Raw genomic sequence first — 15,798 nt, forward strand, 5'->3', positions numbered from 1 at the left:
CAAGGAAGGTTCTCATATCATAAATTCATATATATATCATATGTTTTCTCTATCATGGTCGAATGAAATAGATTGGTTATTTGGTAATGAAATTACGAAAAGTGTCAAAAGAATAATTATTCCTTATATCCTTCTACATCCATAGACAATCTCTGTTTTGATTTATATGACAGGTTTCATTTTTTATTTTTTTATTTTTTTTTGAAGGGATATGACAGGTTTGATTGTCATTTAATTTCAAAACACATAAACTTAGTTAGATTAAATAACCCTAAAGAAAGTATACAAGAAATTGCTAAGTTGATTGAATTAGCACATATATGGCCAAGTAAGGAACATAAATAGAAAATTCTGATAATTAACAGCAATGGATTAAAGCATTTTTTCTTACTTTTATTTACACTAGGGGGGTTTGACGCACGCGAAGCGCGCCAAACAATTAGCCCCAATTAGGTCAAGATTCAACTGTTCCCAATTAGGTCAAGATTCAACTGTTGGCAACGCATGCTAGTTGATGCATCCGAGTTGCAGGAGCTCTAAAGTAACTCATCAGAGAAGAGAAGAAAGAAGAAAGAAGAAAATCCATAGGTAAAAAGCAAGTCATTGTGATTCATCAAAGAAAGGAAGGGATGAGAAAAAGTCACGTTAGCACGCTTTCACACATGTCATTCTCACATGCTGTTATTGTTCATAAAATGGAAGATCAAACTTACTAAAAGTAATAATCATTAACTTTAATAAGAATTCAAACTCTAGATAACAAAGACTCTTCAATTAGTTCAATACTTTTACGAGTTTAACACTAATTATTTGTGTAATGTACCTACGCATCGTATATACTAATACTAATGTACGTATACTTGTATGACTAGTAGTCTAAAAAGCCAAAGAGAGTAGTTGAATCAAACAAAGCAAGAAATTTCGGATTAAAACTTGGAGGAGAGGAAACAACGACTGGGGAGGTCGGCCTAAGCAAAATCCAAACCTCCAACCTCCCAAGGTTTTAGGAGAGAGAAAATCAGGGAGAAAATCCAAAACCCTCCTCAATTCTCCGACAAAGAAAATGCCAACTTTGACGAAACTCTTCAGTATGGAAGAAGCCGCCGAGCACAACACCAAGGATGATTGCTGGGTAGTTATTGATGGAAAGGTTACCTTTCTTTTCCTTGATTTTTTCATTCATTTTCCAGATTTTCCTATTAAGTTCTATTAATTTGCTTCATTTGAGGGTTTATTATTGTGGAATTTGTTCAACTAGTGGTTTATTTTAGTGGGTTTTGGTTTGATTTTGTAATGTTTGTACTTAATTGGAAGAAATGGCATCTGGGGTTTTGCTTGGTTTCAATCTTGCTCTGAATTTGTAACTATTGTACAACTCCACTGCGTTTTGTTTTGTATTTTAAGTAAATTTGATTAGATTTTGCTTCCTATATCCTTGATTAGTGAGGAAAATTGATGCATTGATGTTTAAAATCTTCATTGTTGTTGGGTTATTGCATATTAATGCATATTAATCCAATTCCCCAATTTGGTCTTGTTTGTGTTCGCTATAGCTGTGTACTCACTCCAATGACCATTTTGCTCTTGTTTGTGCTTTGATAGGTGTAGAAATATGTTAGGGTTAGACATAGCTGTGCATTCCAGTGCCTTGTTTGTTCTGTTTGTGCTCAACATATCTGTGGAAGCCAGTGCCTTATTTGGTCTCATTTGTGCTTGACATTGATGTGGGCTCCGAAATTCCAATTTGGTTTTGGTTTGGTCTTGTTTATGCTTGACATATCTGAGGACGTATCTTAGACATTGATGTGGATTCCAACTTAAAGCCCCAATTTGGTCTTGTTTGTGCTCGAGCTCCTTGTGTTTCGAACTTAATGATTCTGATTTTTGTTATATCATTTGTTCAGTTGGTATTCTTGGTGTCGTGTGAACAATTGAGGTGTTATTATGGCACGGTGGCACCTAGCTAGTTTTGGGCATTTAGGATCATATATAGAGCTGTCAAAAGCTGACTCGACCCGAAAAATTTACCCGAACCCGATTATTAACTGACCCGTTTGAACCCGGAAAAATGATGACCCGAACCCAATATGACCCAACTTGAAACCAACCCCAGACCCTAGTTAACCCGAGTATTTGAGACCCGAACCCGAACATGAACTAACCTGTAGATGACCCGACCTGAATATAACCTATAAATTATTGACCCAAACCGAACCCGACCTGATCCGAGATCGACTCAAACCCGTTTTAACCCGTCAAAACCCGAATTTAACCCGACTTGTTTCTAACCCGACCCGAATTTAACCCGACCCGTTACTAACCCGACCCGAAATAAATATGAACTTATTATATACTTCCTCCGTTTCTTAATAGATGACACGTTTCATTTTGACGCACATATTAAGGAGGATTAAAAGAGAAAGGCAAAAGACAAATATACCCTTACCCACCCTCATCCCACCTAGTCACCTACCCTTCTTGTTCAGTGAAGTGAAGTACCGAACCAGCAACCAAGACAACAATTAAGGCTCACCAGGCCACCACCACCTAGGTCTTTGTCTGTCCATTAGACGCCGCCACCCCCACCCCCACCATTATCTAACCTTAGCTGTCACTACCCAATGCCGTTGTCTCCTTTCAAGCTCATATGACACAACTACCCAAGTAAACACCGTCAGACTTAAATCTGAATCCCAAACAACCACCTTCGTTCGACGGCGAAAACTAACAACAATGGTGAAAGAAAGATTTAATTACATGTAATTACAACCTAGAACAACCCAAATCCTTTGAGATCTTTGAAGTTTCGAAGTAAAATCCAAGACCCATTTTGCTCAATGGAGAGGAAGGGGCTTAGGGGCGTTTCCTTCAAACACTTGGGTTGATGGTGGAATTAGTGAGAACAGACGAACGGTGGCCAGGGTTGACGGTGGAATTGGTGGCGCTAGATTTACAGGTGGTGGAATTGGTTGTTATCATGACAAAGGGGTTGACGGATGGTGGAATTGGTGTTAAAGGGGTTGATGGGTGGTTGAAATGGTGGTGGCGGAAATGTGGAATGACTGCCTAATGGTGGGTGGTGGCCTGGTCCATCTATGAGTGTAGAAGATAATAGTGAACATGTGAAGGGAGGAGAGAGAATATTAGTTGGAAAAGTTGGAGGTTAAAACAGACAATTTACAATACAAACTTTACCCAAAATAGTAACGTGTCAACTAACTAAAAACTAAACGGAGGTAGTATATCTTATCTAAACTTATTTTAACTTATTAACTTGAATATAAACTAATCTGAAATTGTTTCCTAAAATGAGTGGAATCAATGAAAAATAGATCAGAATAGGATCTGAACATATCTTCCAAAAATCTTAACTAAACCTATCTTATCTGAATTAATATGAACTTATTATATCTTATCTTAAATTAACATGATCTCATTAGTTCGAATTTGAACTTATATGAAATTATTTATCTTAAAATAACTGAAAAAATGAAATGAAGAAATTGATAATGATTAAACGTAAACGTCAATACATGAACCGTTAACAAACCAACCCGAAAAATGTACCCGAACCTGATATGACCCCACCTGAAATCAACCCGAGACCCAAATTAACCCAATATTTGAAACCCGAACCCGAACATGACCCGACTTGGAAATGACCCGACCTGATTATAACCCGCAAATTATTGACTTGAACCGAACCCGACTCGAAGCCGAGAATGACCCTAACTCGTTTTAACCTGTTAAAACTAAAATTAAACCCGACCTATTATTCACCCTACCCGAATGTAACCTGACTTGTTATTGACCCGACTTAAACCCGATAAGATGTATGACCCGACGTGACCCGCCTTAAGCATGACTCAACCCGAACCCAACCCGCATAGGTTACGATATTAACCCGAATTGACCCGACCCCAGACTAACCCGGCCAGTTTACCCGAATTGACACCTCTAATCATATACTCTACTCTTGAAACGCTTTGTGATTGAATGTATATTTCTCTGTTTAATTTGATTGGTTCTTTCTGTGCTTCCTTAATCTTCATTGAGTTGGTTTTGGTGTTGGTCATTTAGAGGCAGATCTTTGAACTTCATTACTGTTGAGATCTATGATGCCTCAAGATATTCTCAATGTTTCTATGATTAAAATAGGTTGTACTTTCTCACTTCCCCGCTATATACTCTATATTCAGGCTTCTAATTACAAACCATATATGCCAGTATTCTGAGTTTGAGTGCTTATTGTAACATTGCAACATTCAGATTACCCGTGAATAGATAAGACTTATGTAGCCTTTTTACTCTTGTCAATGAGAGATGAAAATGATGTATTAGCTGGATGTTTGGGAGGAATCGTTAACGAGTTGTGAGCTTATTTATTTGAGGTGCTAGCCGATGCCGTGATGTCAATATTTTAACATATGTGATTTTTGAGAAGCTCTATAGCTATCTCAAATCAATTAGCATCACTTTATTAGGTGTATTTCTGATTCTCTTATGTATTCAGTAGATGTCAAGCATATCATTTATTTTTGTGGCATATATGTGCTTTAAAGTGTGCACTTATGTTTGCAACAAATGGTGAAGCCATATTGCTTTTTCAGGTGGCTGGATGCTTATAATCTTGTACAGATGTCTTTCCTCTCAAGAGATTTGGGGTGAGAGAGAAGTTTGGGGGGGGGGGGAAAGGGGGGAGGGGGGGGGGGGTTGTATTCAGGTTCGCTTCCCAAATTGTCGCTGCTTGTGTTTCTAAAGTTGTCAGATTGCTATTGGCCTATTGTTTTATCAACTTAACTGTGCTGTGCTGTAGTTATTTTCATCTCTCGCGTCCAATACGTATATGTGTCAATCTTAAATCTTAATCCTCCTGCATTTAGCTTTGGAGTTTTGCTTTTGCCAACTATATGTGTCTTTTGTAGTTTGATCTTGCCAACTATGTCTTTTGTAGTTTGGTCTTGCCAAATATATGTGTTTTTTTAGTTTGGTTTCAAAGGGTGGTGTTCAAATCAAAACTATCCATCTCAGTGGTTAAATTTCTTTTAAGGTTGAAATATCCACACTTGAAGCTCTGAATTCATGTGAAGTCGGGTATAATAATGTCCTAAATTGGATAGAAGTAATTACTATTAGTATTACTGATGTCTGTCTTTTGAGTCTTACGGGTTTTGTCATCTGAATCTGCTTGTTCTTCTGCATATTTAACATGGTCTAATGTTCCATACTTTGTGTTACAATTTTTTTGTTATTAGTAGTCAAACTTTGGTGAATGTGCACTTTAAGTAAACCAGGGCACCATTGTGCCACACTGGGCACACAGTTTGTTATCTTATATAATTGCTTCAGTATTCATTTTTATGTGTATTAAGTGATTTACTCCCTGTTTAGGAAATTGTTTGGTTATATTATTCATCTTGCTTAGATTTTGGAACTCAATAATTGATTTCCTTTTCAGGTGTATGATGTTACATCTTACCTCGACGATCATCCCGGTGGAGATGATGTGCTTCTCACCGCAACTGGTATGTCCATTATCTAAGTAGATCCAAGTGTTTGCTGTTATGTATTAATATTTGCCAAATATATGATATCTAATGTTGATGCTGTACAACTTATGAGATAAAATCATTATATCGTAATTGTGGGAAGATTATAAAAATTTTCTATGCAAATTTTCTGAAATATCTTCATGTACATCATTAATAATGAAGGAAAGGACGCAAAAGAAGAATTTGAAGATGCTGGACATAGCCAAGATGCGAGGGATGAGATGGAGAAGTATTTTGTTGGAGAGCTAGACCCATCTGCTGCAACTATTCCAGAACCTAAACAAGAAAAGAAGGATATGGATACCATCCAGAAGATTAAAGACTTGCCTCTGCAGTACTGGGCAGCTCCTATAGCCGTCGTTGGCATCTCAATTGTAGTTGGCTTCCTTTACTTACGAAAGAAGTAGGTAACTGGTAGAAGCAAGCAGGGAGCAAATAGAACAAGCATCATACATCAATTCAACTCAAAATAACTGTTGATTGAATGAGACGGATAGCTTAGCAATTTTGATAGAAAATTTATTCACCTGGATTTTTCATTGATAAACAATAGTATATCCTGATATTCTTGTGGAAGCATGATTTTTGGTCAGAGCTTGATGATTTGATATTACTCGTAATACGAGTAGTAAGTGGAGAATTGATCTTTCAAATTAGTTGTTTATGTGATTTCGAAGGTCTCTTTTAATTTTTAAAAATGGATTTTACTTGATCAATTATTCAATTTATCTAACTTTATTCTAAAACTGATCATCATGCAAAATCAGATTGAGCAAATGAAATACACAAGGAAAAAAGTGTGAAAGATTTAGTGTTTGTTTGGTTGGATGAAGAAACTAGTAGTTCTTGTGAGCTTTCAACACATATGGAGACATGGAGTTCTATTTCCCAGGAAATGACAAGATTTGTATGGTTGGATGTAGTTTTACATCCTGTAGCTAGTTCTACTTACCTAGATCCTTGGAGGGATTGGGTAAGTAAATTCATTTTGTGGGAAGTTGAATTTTTCTAAGAGGTTCCACTTCAGTTCCACTTTTTATGTTAATATCAATAAGCATACATCCATTTCCTAATTTCAATATTTTTATTTGTCAATCGAACATGCACTTTTTTTTTTTTTTGACATATGCTTAATTGACAAAATAAACTATTACAAACTACGGATCAAGTTCGCTAAGCTACTCATTGGAGATGTTACAAAGATTACAAATCCTTATAAAACTTAAACACAACTTCCTCACAAGAAAATGTCGGCTTGAAAATCCAAGTAATTGCCCTTGAACATGCTGCTAGAGATACCACATTTGACCTTTGTTGGTTGTGTAACCCCATTTTTGTTGAGATTGGGAATAGAATAGAAGAGCGGAACACACACGATTTTTGGTATACAAAAACTCGAGCTCAACAAGACACAAACAATCTTGTAAACTAGGTAAGAAGGGAAGGAAAATAAGACGACCATGACTTAACAACACAATTTGAAAAAGTGACTCGATACCCTTAACTGTGGGTATCTTTGGCCTCTTCTCAAAGGAATACACCATTATCATACTAAAAAACCCTAAAAGAAACTTAAAAGGGCCCTCATGTTGGAGAGCAGAGTTAAGACAAAGGTTTTTCAAACCACGGATTGAAAATTCATTTCTAAGCTGAAACGGAGATTACCAAGCGATAACCTACCAATACTCTGATGACCGAACAGGTCAAAATAAGTAACAAAAAAAAAAAAAAAAAAAAAAAACACAAGCCAAGACTAACCTTAAGAACCAAAATGGACCATAGACAAGGACCATTCTCGAGACTACCCAAACCCGAAAACCAATCCATCGAAAGAGAGGATTAACACACCCCCTCAGCCCTCCGAACATCATGTAAAGCCACACGACTAAACATATGTTAACCCAAATAAAACAACAGAAGCTAAAATTCAAAAAAAAAAAAAAAAAGGGAAGCCGCTAACCATACAAACTAGCGAACTTAAAACCATAATAAAAACTAAAGCGAACCAAACCAACAAGCAAAGGCAAGAAGACAACATACAAACCAACCAAATAAAAAACAAAACAGAGATGTCCTAATGAATAAAAAATTATAGACTTATAGTGATACCGTAAAGGGAAAAAAAATCACTTCTTATTTGGTCAATTTATTTTTATCAATAACCCATAGGTCAATTTATTTTATTTGTGTGACATGGTTAAATCTTTGTTAAATTCACCTTACTTTTAGTTAAAGGTTCGAGCCAAGCCGCATTAGAAATCTTCATATTAGAATAGATTTGAAATCTTTATTTGTTAAAAAATATTTTTACTGAACTGAACTTATTTTTTACTAAACTAAATTATTTTTGCTGAAATTAAATTATTGAACAGGGCCAAAGTTTGTAAAAGAATGAGCCCTTTTCCTAAATAATGTTGGAATAACCTCTAATTCCCTAAATACAACTTTTTCATGTATTCCCACTTTATCGTTCATGTAAGCAAATAAGAAAAAACCGAATTTTTTTTTTTTTTACCAATTCAGTTGAAAACCGACCGTCACTTGAAGTAGCGGTTTCTATAAGCAAACCGCCACTTCAAGTAGTGGTTTGTAAATGGAAACCACTAAGTAGTGGTTTTTTTCAGCGGTTTTCACTCTATATTTTTGTAAGAAAAATGTATCCTTTTTGTTTGAATGAATTGGTAGAGTAAGTTTAAGTTAAACAATAAACACTGCTACTTGAGGTAGCTTTTTAAGTAAGTATAAACCGCTACTCCAAGTAGCAATTTTCCGCTAAAATTGTAAAAAAAAATAAAATTAAATCCCTCAAACCAGTGAAGTGGACAATAAAGTGGGAATATATGAAGAAAAAAAAATCTGTACTCAAGAAATTGAGTCTTTTGCTAACATTATTTAAGGAGAGGGTTTTAACAGAATGTCGAAATTCATGTAAAAAAAAAAGAATGTTGAAATTCAAATTATTGTAAATCTAAGTATAATCGTACATTACGCGGGACTTACCTCCGTAAGACCGTAACCAAAAACAAAACTTGACTCGGACCGAACCCAACACCCGATTCAACAAAAGTACAAAACCAAACCCTGGTCCCCGGAAAACTATCTTTCAAATTGGGTGTTCTCACTCTTTACAGCAGCAAACGTTCAAGAAAGGAAGGAGAGAGAGAGAAAAGGAAGAGACAATGATGAATCAAACAGGAATGCAGAAGAACACACTTTACGTAGGAGGATTAGCAGAGGAAGTTAACGAATCCATTCTTCATGCCGCATTCATCCCTTTTGGAGAAATCAAAGATGTCAAAACCCCACTTGATCAAGCTACCCAGAAACACAGATCCTTTGGTTTCGTTACTTTCTTGGAGAGAGAAGACGCTTCTGCTGCCATGGATAATATGGATGGTGCTGAGCTTTATGGTCGTGTTCTTACTGTTAATTACGCTCTTCCTGAGAAGATTAAGGGTGGTGAACAAGGATGGGCTGCTCAACCTAGTATGCTCCCTTTTTTCTCTCTTACTTTGTTCTGAAACCCTAATTTTAATCTTTATTTTTCTTTGTTTTTTTTTTTTTTTTGTGGGTTTTGTTGTTAATTGTTGAATTTATGTTGCTGTGATTTGTGGGTTTATTTTTGTTTTTACAATTTTGGGGGTTTGGTTGTTATGATTTATGTTGGTTTGTTGGGGAAGAGGGGTGATTGAAATTTGGATGAATATTGTTTCTGAGTAAGGCATTGATTTTGGTGGTTTTTTTTATTGCTTAGTATTACAATTCTTGAGGAGGGGTTGAGTTTGAATTTGTGCCAAAATTATTATGAGATAAAGAAAGGTTTGTCCTGAAATTAGTAGAGAGGGAGAGAGGGTGAGGGCTATTAATGTTGACAAATACCACGATTTCATCGGCCATGGTCAATCTGCGATCTTGTTCCAGGATGTGTTCTTGTGTTATCAGCATGAATGTGCCAAGATTATCATATCAATAGCATATGAGGTTTATGCAAATTTATGATCGTCTTTGTTTTTTTAGGTTGAAACTTGCAAACAGTTAATTATTTGGTATATTTGTAATTCACTGGCAAATAATGTGCGAGGGTTGTTCGATATGATTTGCCCAACATGTAGAACCTGTGTTGCACTGGAACAAAAACAGGAAAGCTTGGGAATACATTTTTCAGACAATGAGGACTTGTAGAATTAGATAGAGTGAAACAATAAATCAATTATTTTGCCTATGCCTAGAAGAACGGAATTCTTTGGTTTGTTATGGGCAGCAATATATAGACAAGGAAGGTATTGTAGATATTATAGGTCTATTTGAAGGTATTAGTTGATTTGAGACTTTAATAAACCAAGAAGGGAAAAATTTTGTGTTTCTATAGAAGAGGTTCTCTTGGATATCTTTCCAAGTCCAATTGCTCTGTAACGAGAAATGTGCCAGTTTCTGTGCATCATAGTGTAGCACTATCAATAAATTCTAGAGATATATATGTGAGAAAACAGCGTCACTGCTCCGAAAAGACAATGATAATCATGATTATCTGTTTATCACAAACAAGACTTGTCAGAATGCTGCCTGAGGGAGTATAATTCACCAGTTTACTGATTATTTGATAATTTCCTATTACTATATTTTAGAACTTCAGAATAGAAGTAATTAATCAAAATCAAAAGAAGACCGCACAAATCCTGCTGTCAAAATTTGGTATCTAAAACCTTTATTATGTTGGGGGGGAGTTTTAACTCAATGTTAGCAAGATCAGTTGTTTTACACAGCTCATTCTGATGTGAGAAGGGGTGGGAGGAGGAGGATTGGGGGGTGTTTTTGATGCTTTCCAATGCTATAGTCTCTTCCTCTTGTAGCATCATTACTTCTTTTATGCAGACATACTAGTTACACGTACCTAGACTTTTGTGTCAGCTGAAAATCATTTGAAGTGCTTGTTGTTTGCATTATCTTATTGCTCTATTCCTTATTGTTTTGAGAATCACATAGGCAATCAGCAGTATGACTTCTTATTCTGTTGTCTTATAATTAACCTTTGTAAACTTTGTCTGCAGTTTGGGCGGACGCTGATACATGGTTTGAGAGACAGCAGATGGAAGAAGAAATGCAACGTCTCCAGGCTGAGCACAAAGCTTCAATAGAAGCAGCTGAGGAATTGCACAGAAAGAAATTGGCCGAGGATCGAGAAGGAGAAAAAGAGGATGACCCCATGGCTAAGGCTGAAGCAGAGGTCTTACAGCAAAATCGGAGTTGATATCCGAATTTTTTTTTACTTGGAAAGAAAAATAGATGGGGAGGTGTTTGACATCATCAGACACACTTTTACTTGTGATTTTGCTTCTAGAGATTACCTAGATAGATGTATAAACAACGGCTTTAGTGATGAATGGAAGTGTTTTGCAAAGTGATTATTCTATTGCCTGGATAGATGTACAAACAACGGCTTTGGTGATGAATGTAACTGTTTTGCAGCTATAGTTTAGTAGGTGTCTGACAATCTAATGTGTACTGCACCTGTCATCTTTCTCCAGCCCCCTGCATCATGCTAGGGATTTGTATTTTCCCGGAACGATTGTGGCTAGCTTCTTTAGGGGTTGGGGGTGTTTCACCACTCCAGTTAGCTAGAATGAAAAATCTCTTGTGCATTAGGTCAATGTTGATGAATGAAAGAAGAATCTAAGGTGACAGTTGGAGCTAAGCATGGAATAAAAAGACTGCTATAAATGAAAAAAAAGGCTTTTGCAGAGAGGCCATATTGTTAATTTTAATGGAGATAAATTAATAAGGTCTCATTTCATGAATGATATGTTTTATTTAAGAAATACCCGAGCTTTCCACAGTAAGTACTATGTAAAATAGAGTAGTACAAACCACACTAGTCGAGTGGCATGAGGCGTCAAACCTGCAGTATATAACTAACCATTGCAACCCCCCAAATCAAATGGCATGAAGCATCAAGCCTATTTGTATGTGTTTATCAGCATTTATATATTTACTCAGCATCTATTTACTGTGGAGATCTTGTGTCATGGGCTCGTGGCTCAGATCTGCAGTGCCAAAGATCATGTTTTGTCAAGTATAGCATCACATAAACTACTCCTATATAACATCTATTGTAAATTAAATTAATTGACAGCATCAAGGATGTATGCCTGTATCACTGAATCATTATGAACTCTAGCAGCATTGCAGTGGTAGAAGCAATATTGATGGATCTTTTATATAGCTGCAGGGTGATTGCAGATTTAATACTCTTCTTGAAGGTCCACGATCCAGCTCATCTTTTCCATCTCTCATTTTGTTTTCTTGAGCCTAGACTAAAATTTTCGAATTCTGCCTCATATTCTGGGTAAATCTATCGTAAGAAAATAGTATTACCCCCTAGAAGAACTGCTTAATAATTAATAATGCATCAGTAACCATAGAGCTCAACTTTGAAGCAACGTGTTATTACAATTATCGCCATATTTTAAGCTGTTGGCATTTTGTATCATAGTAGGATCTCCGATTTCATACATGAAAGATATATAAGATCTCAAGGATACAACAACCTCGAAATCTGCAAATCATTATGAGCAATAGATGTTACGATATGCTTTGTATGATTTACTAAGGCCAAACAAAAGCCGATTCATCAAGATTTGTCACTGCTGACAATGGGTAAACAATTTGTTACAGCCTATTTTTTTTTTTTTTTTTTTTATAGGCACAGAGATAAAAGAGAAATATGAAAACATCTCTTTTAAGTACCTAAAAATTGTCAACTATCCCCTTTTAAGAGCATGGCATCACATAACTTGACAGCATCAAGGTTATCCCGAACATTATGTACTCTAACAATGTTTGCACTGCCCAAAACACCAGCAGAGATAGAAGCGACAGTAGCTGGATCTCTATCAGTTGCTGCAGGACGATTGCAAATCTCACCCAAAAACTTCTTTCTTGAAGGACCAATTAGTAAAGGGCTATGAGCCAAGGCCAGACTCTTCTTTGCCAACACTTGTCGTAATCTTTTCAAACCTGTAAGAAGTTCCAGATTTTGATTTGTATTCTTGGAAAATCCAATGCCTGGATCGATAATTGTCCTCCAAGCAGGAATCCCTGTTGATTCAGCATCCATAATCCTAGAGCTCAACTCTAAAGCCACTTGCTCGCAAACATCATTATATGTCAAGTTCTCAGTATTTTGCATCGAAGTAGGATCTCCTCGCATATGCATTGCAATATAAGGCACTTTAAGGCCTGCAACCACGTTGAACATCTCAGGATCCAGTCTTCCACAAGAGACATCATTCACAATGTGTGCCCCCTTCTTGACAGCTTCAAAGGCAACTTTTGAATTAAAAGTGTCCACAGATAAAATTCTTCCTTCTTCCTCAATTATCTCCTTAACAGCTTCTAAGACAGGGATTAATCTTTCTAGTTCTTCCTCAGCAGAAATCCTAGTCGCCATTGGCCTCGTGGATTGAGCCCCAATGTCAATTATATCAGCGCCTTCCGAGATCAACTGACTAACTTGAGAAACTGCATTTTTCACAGATAGAAACTTCCCTCCATCGCTAAAGCTATCAGGAGTCAAATTCAAGATTCCCATTACAGAGGTCTTCTGAGACCAATCCCACATGCGATTTCCAACAGGCAAAACTCTTTTCATTCCATCCTTCCCAATAAGGGGTTCTCCACCAAGTTTTTCCCATGCTTCAAATAGTCCACCAGAAAAATTTGATAATGAATGCCAAGAAGCAATTGTGTCATTTTCTACATCATTCCCAATTAAGTCCATTAATGGAGCCATCACAAATGGTCTTTCCCATATCCTTTCATGGGAACTATGAGATTCTCAGTGCCTACCCTAAATTTCCCGTAAAATAGCACATCCAAATCAATCGGCCTAGGGCCATATCTTATTCCATTAGTTCGACCCATATCCTTCTCAATTTTCTTCAGCATCCCTAATAGTTCTTGAGGCCCAAGTTTTGTAAAGCCTCTCACAGCGAGTTAAGAAACTTGGGTTGATCAGTCACATAGGCAGGATCTGTCTCATATAAACAACCATGTCGTGTGATGTTTATGCCTAATTTCTTCATTAGGTGCAAAGCTTGGTTGAAATTTTCTATTCTGTTTCCTATATTGCTCCCGAGTGCAATTACGACTTCATGTTCCTTGGAACAAACTTCAATAGAGGCTTCTGCTGATGAGTGAAGGAAAGCAAGAGATGAAGCTGCAAAAGCACATAGCTGCATAAGTGCATATTAACATCCATTTAATTTTGGAAATAGAAAACTTTTAATCATAGCATAAATCATAAGGGCATTCCATTATCATCCCAAAATTCACCCATATATGATCATCCTATCAGACTGCACAAATATTAAGGGGAAAACAAAAAAAGGAAAATATATGATCATTTTATCAGTGATCGCATCAAAGAGCCCTAGTGATATCCAGATCGCTGATTCAGATCTTAGCTTTTTTGTTTGGTGAAAATGTAAACAAGCATTAAATTGCATGAGCAAAAATGTAGAATTGTAGATACATTATATCTAAGACTTTTCCAACTAGTGAGCATGTAATAAATTTGGAGTCTTACTGTTTATCTGCAGTTTTAAGGATAGAAGAATTCATACAAGAACAATTTTTCTTTACCTCTATCATACTTGGAAATACCCTTCCAGGTTAATTGGGTTGATTTAAGCTTCTTAAGCACATTCAACATGACTTAAATCCCTCTGTTAAATATGCCAAGTAGAAAATTTTGATCTTAAACCATCCAATTCTTCAGTCCACTGCAATTCAAAGTTAAAATCATCAAAAGGGCTTGTCACAATTAGAGCACAATGTCATGTAATGAACAGAAATTGAACATCTCATTAGATAATAAGAGCATATACACAGAAAACAACATTTAAATTGATAGATTGAAAGAGAATTGACAGATTAAGATGCACTCAACTCAGCAAAACATATATTCTCTTCTCCATCATCATTGAATTACTTACAAAAATACTTTTAATTACGTTCTGTTGATGCTAAGCTCCTCAATAACAACATACATTGCCTTCTCAATTACCATTATACTACTTACATAAGTAATGATAAAACTTTTATTGAAGTAATGAACCTTCATTTTGTTTCACAAGTAATCATATACACCATATAAGTAACATGAAAATTACAATTATAATCAAGTTTAAACCCCCAAAAAAAAAAAAAAAAAATTAAAAACTAGAAATCATCCAACTAGAATTCTAATAAAAATTTTCCTCTACAAACTAAAATTACAAACACCCACATCTCAAAATAACTATAATAACAATCAACAAGTAAATTTACAACTAACATTAAAATATAAAGAAATTGATTTTGCAAAATTGGCTAACCTTTGAAAATGAAAGAGAAAACCTTTAAAGCGGCAAGAGAGTGCGGTGGTGTGCGGGGCTAGCCGGGGTGGTGAGGTGGTTTGGATTGGTAGAAATGGAGCTTTGGGTATTGGAGTAGAGTTGGTCAGTAAAGTATAGTACGGAGTAGTATACTACTGTAAGAGTGAAATCTGGAATGTGGAACGCTCAAACGGCTCTATGCTACCAGCTAAGGCAGCTACCATAAGCAATTGGACTTGACAACACTAATCCAATGAGCAAGGCCCAGTTTCTAACGTCGATAAACGAAAATTGTTTCAAAAAGTCTAAGCTACACCACGCCTTATAAAATAAGCATTTAGTGAAAAAATTATAAACACGTAAAAAAAATGAACATTCACTAATAAAAAATGAACATGTAAAAAAATTAAAAAAAAAAAAAAAAAAAAGTACTTAAAATGAACATGTTAAAAAAATGATCATTTATTTTATTAAAAATGAACTTGATTATCATATAATCATAAATTTGCTGGACCACGACCTTAACAATAAACTTATGAACACGTAAAAAAAATTAAACATTTAGTAATAAAAAATGACGATGGAGGATGGTACAATGGTGACGAATTGGAGACTATTAGAAGAAAAAATGTGGTAATCAATAACATAACATAATACTAAAACAGACACCAGGAATGATACGTGTCACGTCCTAGTGCTATTTTTTCCCACCAAAACCAATTTTTTTTCCTCAACTACTTATTTTAAACTATTCTTTATATATATTCATTAAATCATATAATTGGGATTTAATTTCCTAAAAAAATATTTAGGAAATTTTGCAAAATAACACCACAAACAAGCCACGATTTTTATTATAACACCACAAAAAA

The 15,798-nt window shown here is 35.8% G+C and overlaps 2 protein-coding genes and 1 pseudogene across 2 annotated transcripts; 2 read left to right on the plus strand and 1 right to left on the minus strand.

The window, feature by feature from the left end:
• The first annotated feature begins 892 nt into the window (after window positions 1–892).
• Window positions 893–6,221, plus strand: LOC110686095 (cytochrome b5-like). Its single transcript, XM_021862679.1, has 3 exons — window positions 893–1,150; window positions 5,459–5,525; window positions 5,715–6,221. The coding sequence occupies exons 1-3, from the start codon at window positions 1,064–1,066 to the stop codon at window positions 5,957–5,959; spliced, it is 399 nt and encodes a 132-aa protein (XP_021718371.1). The 5' UTR covers window positions 893–1,063; the 3' UTR covers window positions 5,960–6,221.
• Window positions 6,222–8,286: 2,065 nt separating this feature from the next.
• LOC110686096 (peptidyl-prolyl cis-trans isomerase E-like) lies at window positions 8,287–11,200 on the plus strand. The gene is made up of 2 exons (XM_021862680.1): window positions 8,287–9,038; window positions 10,601–11,200. Exons 1-2 carry the CDS (start codon window positions 8,732–8,734, stop codon window positions 10,798–10,800), a joined length of 507 nt encoding a protein of 168 aa, XP_021718372.1. The 5' UTR covers window positions 8,287–8,731; the 3' UTR covers window positions 10,801–11,200.
• Window positions 11,201–12,176: 976 nt separating this feature from the next.
• On the minus strand, window positions 12,177–15,337 carry LOC110686097 (annotated as a pseudogene).
• Window positions 15,338–15,798: the final 461 nt, after the last annotated feature.

This window comes from Chenopodium quinoa, unplaced genomic scaffold (assembly GCF_001683475.1).
Source record: "Chenopodium quinoa cultivar QQ74 unplaced genomic scaffold, ASM168347v1, whole genome shotgun sequence".
NCBI classification, from domain to species: domain Eukaryota; kingdom Viridiplantae; phylum Streptophyta; class Magnoliopsida; order Caryophyllales; family Amaranthaceae; genus Chenopodium; species Chenopodium quinoa.